This window comes from Cystoisospora suis (assembly GCF_002600585.1).
Source record: "Cystoisospora suis strain Wien I chromosome Unknown contig_5249, whole genome shotgun sequence".
NCBI lineage: Eukaryota > Apicomplexa > Conoidasida > Eucoccidiorida > Sarcocystidae > Cystoisospora > Cystoisospora suis.
This window is the reverse complement of record NW_027158040.1, coordinates 264-8,562: the sequence shown is the minus strand read 5'-3', so window position 1 is coordinate 8,562 and position 8,299 is coordinate 264. Positions and strand designations below refer to the sequence as shown.

General features: G+C 44.1%; 2 protein-coding genes across 2 annotated transcripts; one reads left to right on the top strand and one right to left on the bottom strand.

The window, feature by feature from the left end:
* On the bottom strand, window positions 1–1,787 carry CSUI_009040 (uncharacterized protein; the record flags this gene model as incomplete). The annotated part of the gene is made up of 1 exon (XM_068069159.1): window positions 1–1,787. A coding segment is annotated over exon 1 (858 nt), but the record flags the coding sequence as incomplete, so codon positions are not given.
* Window positions 1,788–1,971: 184 nt separating this feature from the next.
* On the top strand, window positions 1,972–8,276 carry CSUI_009039 (uncharacterized protein). The gene is made up of 3 exons (XM_068069158.1): window positions 1,972–4,303; window positions 5,263–6,383; window positions 7,008–8,276. The coding sequence occupies exons 1-3, from the start codon at window positions 3,128–3,130 to the stop codon at window positions 7,969–7,971; spliced, it is 3,261 nt and encodes a 1,086-aa protein (XP_067918863.1). The 5' UTR covers window positions 1,972–3,127; the 3' UTR covers window positions 7,972–8,276.
* The last annotated feature ends 23 nt before the right edge of the window (window positions 8,277–8,299 follow it).

Genomic DNA, 8,299 nt, shown 5'->3' with positions numbered 1-8,299 from the left:
GAGGAAAGAGAAGAAGAGAGAGGTGAAAGGGAGAGAGATACTGGAGAAGACAAGAGAGGAGTGAGAGGATCATGGAACGAAGGATGTGAGGAATGAAAAGAAAACTTTTTCCTTGCATGAACGAACAAAGAAGAAGAAGAAGAAGCGGAGGGTGAAGAAGAAGAAGAAGAGAAACGTGGAGTATTTAGAGATGAAACGGAGGACAAGAAAGGTAGACAAGAGAATGAAGAAGAAGAGTAGGGAGATGAAACACAAGAAATTGAGCTACTCCAAGATACAGGGATAGGATTTCGAAGGGTATAGTTCCTCTGACGAATCCCCGTAGAGCAAGGAAAGAAGAAGCGAGAAGAGGAAGAAGAGGAGAAACACCTGATAGAAGCCATTGTATGATAAGGTAGAAGCGTGCGAAAACGAGAAGAACAAGAAGTAGTAGTGCTATGGGAGCTGAAGACTGCAGTGGGAGAAAGAGTAGGAGAGAGAGACGTCGGAGAAAGTGAGAGAGGAGACATCGAGAAGACAGAAGGACGTGAGGTTCGATGCTTAGCATGAGGTGTTTCATCGTAACAGAATGAATGGTGGAAGCTCTGCATTTCTCTTGAGCACCACCTCCATGAACCTGTCTTTTTTCTCTTCTTTCTCTTCCATCCATCCCCCTCCCATTCGGGGGGTGTATATACACCTGAATGTGTATTATACCCTCTAGTATCTACTGGTGCCTTCCTCTCCTCCCCCTTCTTCTTCTTGCATCGTTGAAGGACATTATTCTGTTGTAGAAGTTTCCTACATTTTGTCTGACTCCAGCAAGTATCGATTTGTCCAAGGCAGCAGAAGGAATCGAGAAAGACCTCCCTTCTATTCATCTTGGAGTATCGATTGTCCCTGACTCACACGTACAGAGCTAGCTAGCTAGCTGTACGGCATCGAAGTAGAATGAGAAAAAAGAAAGAACAAACGAAGGAAAGATGAAAATGACCTCGGCGAAGAAAGAAGAAACCTTCTCTCGTGTGTGTTTGATAAGAGAGGACCAAGCAAAGGAGGGGCCTTTGCTTTAGGAGACCTCTCTCTCAAGTGAACTCCCGGTCTGAAGAGAAATCGTCTCCTTCTTCATGAAAGAAGACGAAGAAAAAGATTCTCTCTACTCTCTCCTTATGCTTAGAAGGTCAAATGAATGAAGAAAAAGGAAAGAAGATCTTGAGCTCTGTCTATGTATATACAGACGTATAGATAGATAGTGACTAAAAGAGATACGCAGTCCATGTGTATGTATTCTTCTTAAGTCTTCCTGTCTTGAGCTCCTCTTGTCGAGTTGTTATCTATCTCTTCTCCTGTCCCCTCTTCAAATACGAAGAAGAAGAGAGAAATGAATGAGAGAGATGATCTGGCCTTCTTCCCCAGCGTCGATGCTTTTCTGACATCTCGACGACGTAGAAGGCGAAGAAAACAGACATGTCCCAGAAGATAGAGAGAAGAACTGCAATGGAGATTGGTCTATAGACAGGTCATCCCGTCCCTCTGAAAGACCTGCTTGATGTGTCAAATGTCGCCTGGAATCCAACGGAGAGAAAGAGAGAGAGATATCTCTGAAAGAAAGAAAGAAGACTGTCTCCCGCCATTGCTGTCTCTCTCATCATCTCTCTGTTGTGCATGCCAGCAAAGGAAACTCAACGAAGACGTAGGGACGAAGATGTAGGTGAACAGCCTAGGAGGAAAATGGGTGAAGATCGGATCAAGTTGGATCTAGGGAGCACATCTGGATTCCAGTAGGAAGAAAGAAAAGAAGAAAAGCCTAGAGGTAAAGAGAAGGATGGAGAACAGAAAGAGCGAGAGTGTGTGAATTCTCCCCTTGTAAATCGTAAGAAAGGGGGGATATTGTGTCTCGAGCATCAAGACCCTCCCTCCAGTGCATGTGCATGTAGGCAGGAGACATGGATGTCTGAGAGAAGTTTGGAAAAGAGATAGTCACATTTGAAAGAGAAAGTCCTATACAATGGTAAAGAAGTGTTCTTCTGCTTTGCGTGACAGCGAAACAAAAAGAACTTCTTCTTTCTCTTGGGTCGACAGAAAGCGGGGATTTTCTTTCTCTTTCACGTCCCTTCTCTATTCTACTCATGACGACGAAGATGCGAGGTTCACTTCGGTCTTTCTTTGAAGTTTGCTCCTTCTCTCAAAAGAGAGAGGAAGAGGAGAGAAGATTCTTCTATTTCAACATGAAGATGAGAGAATGAGACTGATAAGAGGGTCTATTTGCTGGAGGAGAAGAAGAAGCAGAAGCAGCGCAACTCTTCGATGGTTCTGTTTAGTATCGATTCTCCCATCATCCTCTCTTTTTCTCCCCTTCCTACTAGCATCTCTTTGTATAGATGTGCACGACAGAACAGCTTCATCATCATTTTAGCTTTTTTCTCTTCTCTCTATTCTCTCCAGTTGTCTCTTAGCCCTCGGCAACCGGAAGAAGCTCCTTTCACAGCAAAACAGGACGGAGGATTTGGCGGGAGACTGATCTGCAGTTTTCTACATCTCCCTCTTTCTCTTTCTGGTGGAGGGAATATATCAAACTCTGTTCATGAAGATCTTCTTGCCTCTTTCTTATGTAAAAAAGCGTTGATAACAGAGTTGCCCGTCTATTCCTTTGCATGCAGTTGCTAAATAGCAAAGCAACGAGAGGATGAGAAGCCCTGTCGTGGAATGTGTTTGATCTGAATGCTTTTCGAAGATGAAAGAAGAAGGACCTCAAGAAGTACAAGGAGAAGAAGAAAAGAAAGAAAGAGGAGACAAATCAACTCCCTTCTCTTTCTTCTTCCCCAACATTCTTCGATGTGTAGCAGATGCTTTTTGACATCTGAGGTTAGGTCACTAAGAACGTGCCTACTAGATGCGTCCTCTCAGGTGTATGTACTCCTCGCCTATCTCCCATAGATACATGGACGTTGTGAAGAGGACACAGCAGGTAACATGTGTCTTTCCTTTTGATGAAAGAAGAACAGAGATGAGAAGAAAACCTTCCGTCTAATTGTCTCAATAGCTCTTCTTTGCTTGACTCATGCTTAAAATATCCTTTCTCTTAGAAAGGCGAATTCCCAGTTTCTCGTCAATGACCTGAAGACCCCTTCTTCTCTTCTATTTCATTATGGAGAATTCTTCTCCTTCCTCCTCATCTTCATCTTCCCCCTCCTCGTCGATCTTCTCACGTCTTTCTCTTTTGTCAGTAGGAGAGATCCATCGAGAGCTTCAACGCCTTCCGAAGCAGCACTGGCCTAGAGCTATAGCTAGCCTTCCTGTCGATAAAAAGAAGGCTCTCCGTCAACGTCTTCTCTGTGCTTCCTCCTCCTCCTCCCCATCATCTTCTTTGTCTTCTTGTGGAAGATCGAACAGTAGTGCATCTCTCTCTCTCTCTCCTTCTCCCTCTTCTTCTTCTTTACCTATTAGTGACCACGCCACTAGACTTTCTTCCTCTTCTCTACAGAATAGAGAAGTGAGAGAGAAGAATGTTAACAGTGTACCCCATTCAGGAGAGGAAGGAGCTTCAGTGCAGGTAAGTGAGAATCTCACTCCTTCTCCAAGAGAGAGCATTAAGGGCACTACAGCATCGGAACGTGCGGCCCTCGAAGAAGAGAAGGAGAGAAAGAATGATACCCACGTCAAAGAAGAAGATGAGAGACACACGCCTCAAGAAGGCAAAGAAAGTAGAACTTCCGTAGAAACTCATCTCACCCAAGAGAGGTCTCTCAATAGCTCATCTTCTTCTTCTCCATCTTCTTCTTCTTCGTCTTTCTCTGTATCACTTGTGGATGATCTGCATCGTACAGAATGTTTGCCGGGCTCTCCTGAAGCAGATGGCAATACAAAAGACAAGGTAACACCACATGGCAATAGAAGTCTTCATCCGCCTGAGGGAGAAGAAGAGAAGCAGAGCTCTTCAATATGTGAAGGGCATTCTCATCGTTACAGCTCTATTATCTCTCCTTCATCCCTCTCTTCGTTTTCCTCTCATGAAAGTAGTCGGCCAGGGGATTCCCGATCTACAGAAAGAGAGGAAGGTTTCTCTTGTAGTCGCAGCCTGACTCGTCTCCCACAGAACGGACGAGTAAAGAGAGAAGAGAGAGATGCTGCCTTAAGAGAAAGAAAACGAAAGACAGAAATCGGTCACTCTGATAAAGATCTCTATCGAGATCGAAGTAGCCGTCTCACCACTCGTGGGGTTCATATCGATTGTTCTTCTCCGCCTTCTTCTTCTTCTATTGGGAAAGGAGGAGTTTGTAGACATCCTTATGGATTGCATGCAACATCTACGCAAGAATTCCTGGTAAGTCTTAGGAGATGCGTCAGATGTCAAGCTCCGCCCTCTCAATGAGCTTCTCTTTCATGAGACATCTCAAACAATACAAAGAAAGAAGGAAAGAAAGAAATTCGTGTGTCGTCTTTCCGATCCTTTCTTTCTTCTGCAAGCATTAAACAGAGATCTCTTACTTCTCTCAGGGTTTCTTAGCGTGGATGCTAGCTCGAGATGTCCTATCTTTACATCTCTCTCGCTCCTCTGACTCGACACCTACGAGAGTTCAGTCACACGAGGCAAGGAGAGACATCACCCGACAGGCATGGAATTCATAGCTCTACGCACAGCCTATCGACAGATCACTAATCTGTCTATCCATGTTTATCTATCTATGTATCTGTGTATCTATCTGGAGCATGTGTATCTTTGATCGAGCTGTCTGTCTATCTCCATCATACGTGTGTATGTAAGTGTAGTTACGGTATATATATGTGCTTGCATGTGACTAATGTATTTTGCCAGTAGATGATGGGATATGAGGCTTCTTGTGCAGCCCCATCAGGGAGGGAATGAGTAGGCATGGGAAGATAATTTGGAGATTTGTTTAGAAAAAGTGTAGACAAAACGGGCAGAAGTGCATGCGGTGAATGGTGATCGGTGTCGATGGTACAGTCCGGTGTACATACACTTGAGATTCTTTTCATGACCTAGGATTATCTGAGTCCCTTTCTTTCTTTTTCATCTCTCTTCTTCTTTATTCTTCTCTCATCGCTTCTATTCTCGTTCTTGGGGTCCTCCAAACATCTGATAAGCCCAGTGAGCGCATGTGACAGTTATACTTTCTTTCTTTCCTTCTTTCTTTAGTCAACATCTTGAGAATCTACAGACGAACTCGTCACACAAGTATCGATACATCTCAACTAACTCCTGGACTCCCCTATAATTCATTGTCTGTTTTTTTTCTTCTTTTCTTCTCCTTCTTCCTCTAGGATCTTCTCTCTCCACCTTCATGGCATCTCTGTTCAACTGTAGCGACATCGTCTTCTTCTTCTTCTTCTCCATCTTTGCTCCCTTCACCGACTCCTACAGGTAGCCCTAATAATGTGTCTCTCCCTTCTTCTTCTTCTTTTCCATCTTCTTCAGAGCCTCTGAGAGTATTTGGTTCGCCCTCTACATCAGCCTTGGGGGTGAAGTCTGAGAGACAGCATCTTTCTCTTTCATTCTCAGAGGAGACCCAGAAGGAAACTAATGACTTAGATGGAGTAGAATCTTCTTATAGAGATCCAGCGACAGTTCGAAAACTCAGTGCATGCATGGCTAGGAAGGGAGATGGTGATGGGAACGTCGTTTCTTCAGGTGTACAGATAGCTGAGAAGAAGAAAGAGGAAGAAGTCGCGATACATCGTGAAGGGAGTTCTCAGGATTCTTGTGTGAAGGAGTCGTCATCTTCCTCTCCTTTTCTGTCTTCTTCTTCTACTTCTCTCTTTCAGTCTCTTCTTCATCTACCATCTCCTCTTCTTCTACTTCTTGAACCCTTAGATGAACTTCTGTTTGTATTAGGATGTTGTTCTTCTGAGAAGAGCTCTGGGGCTTATCTCGAGGACGATGAAAGGACTAAGAAATTCTCCTGTCTCTCGAAAAGAAAACGAAGTCGTCTCTTATTATCGTCTGCAGATAAACGTGCTAGCTCTCATGTCTCTAGTTGTACACCTACATCGAAAGTTTTGGCGCTGTACGTACACTGCTGGCTTACTGCTCTTCTACGAGCGTATCATCAAGATACAGTTCTCGCCTATTGCACCTGTTGTCCCCGAGATGACCGAAAAGGGGGGGGAGAAGAAAATAAGAAGAAGAAGAAAGATCTCTCACGTCTGTTACATTCTTCTCAGTCAGACCGCTCTCTTCATAGACAGATCCATTCTCTTAGTACGTCGACACATGAAGTCGCTCATGTATCGAGGCATAAGGGAGATCTCGGCAATAGCTGTCTCAGGAATCTCCCTCATACAAGCGGTGTGGATCAAGGTGGTGCTTATGTCTTATCTTGTACATGCGCAGCTGTGAAAAAGCGCCTGTTAAGCACTCCTAACTGGAGACGATTCTTCACCCGGTAAGTGTCATCTCTTCTCTCTCTCTTTCAACTCGAAGAAGAGACAGGTATCACACAAGCATCTCGCTTGCGCTCTCTTCAAAAGCTTAGACATGCAGGTAGGAATGTATCTGGAGATGTATGTCGGTATCTTTGGATGAAGACGTGTGTGTATCAAGATGTAAGCGTATGTGAATATGTATGGATGTCTACACGTAGGCGTGTCTAGGTTTGTCTATATGTAGGTATGGATGTAACGAGTCGTGTAGCCTTTGGGTTTCTGTGGACTCTTCTTATCACTCTTTTCTTTTCACTTTCTTCTCTCCTTTTCTTTCTTATTGACTGGCGTTGGCAAGCCCGCTCACCTCTACTGTCTCCTTCGTTGCCTTGTGTCTATACACACCCTCATTCTCCAACCCTAAACAATCTACGACGGCTGCCTGTCTAGCGCGATTGCTATTTGAACTCTGTTGGGATCTCTTTATCGTTTTCTTCTCTCCCTACCTCTTCTCTTTCTTCTCTGGGATCTTCTTTCTTTTCTTTGGTTTACCTCTCTCAAACCTCTGCTTCTCTTTCCTTCAAGTTGACTCTTCTCCATCTCTTTTCTTCTCTTTCATATCCTCTCTATCTTTTCTTGTCTTTCAGGTACTTTCCTCTCGAAGTCCAGCGATTTGAGTCTGTCGCCTCTGCTCATAACTGCATGCGATCTTCTTTAAATTCTTCCCCGTGGTCTTCTTCTTCTTCCTCTTCTCCCAACTTTAGTAACGTCTCTCTATCAAGATCTTCTCCCTCTTCTTCGTCAAACCCTGTCAAGTCATCGAATACCTCATCTCGTGCTTCTCTTCTTCTTCCTCTTCCTCTCCGAGAGTTCTATACAGATTACTTTCTCTCTCCTCTACAGAAAAGTGAACAGAGAAAGATTTCTGAAACAGACAAAGAAGAAGAAAAGGAGGAAGGACATCTTCATAGTCAAAGCTTCCCTCGAAATGTCTCTTCTCTCGATACCTTACAACAGTCCTCCTCTTCCCTTCTCAATTCTCTTCAACCTTCTTCTTCTTCTTATCTCTCTGTCGATAATAAGAATGGACTTCATTTTTCTATCTCTTCTGTGGCAATCAATGAAATGTCTCGCCATGAAAGAGGCCGTCCCGTCGACCCATCAGAAAGGGAAAAGAAAGCCGGACAGCTTCACGCCAGTAAGGCGACATCGGTACAATCTCTAAGAAAGGGTTCAGCACTTACACCTCCTTCATCTTCTTCATGCCTTTCACGAAGAGAGTTGTTTGATACAGCTGTCCATGGTATCGAGGTCCTTCTAAGACCTAGCTCGAGATTCGATGATCGGCTTGCGTATCTACATGGGAGAAGTCGCGCTTTACCAGGAAAGTTATATGAAAGGTTTGTATCTATACGCACGAAACAGGCTCTAAAGCAAACCCTTCAGTCGGGCCTCTTTCGTCAAGCTCTCGCCAAGTTAGCTTATCATATCTGGCGATATGATCGTGAAAGTAGTAAAGAAGAAGAAGAGGATGAAGGCAGATGGAGAGGAGAAGAAAGGAAGGAAGGAGAGAATGAAAAGAAAGAAGGAAGAGATGAAGAAGNNAGATGAAGAAGAGGAAGAAGATAGGAAAGATGACGAAGACGAAAGTGAAGGTACAGGAAGAAGAGAGAAGGATGGAGATGATCATGAGGGAGAATCGACAACTTTACGGTCATCGCCGACTGTCTCAGGGATTATCCCTAGTGGTATGGTCACGCAAATGTTCTTATTTCTAGTCAATGATCGAGTGCAGACATGTGCTGAGCTAGCTGTGAGGTGGATATACACCCGAAGAAAGAAAGGAGAAGAAGAAGAATGGAGAGGAAGACAGATGGAGGAGGTGGAAGAGAAGTGCAAAGGTTTGAAGAAAGAAGAAGAAGAAGGTGAAGAGAGGAAG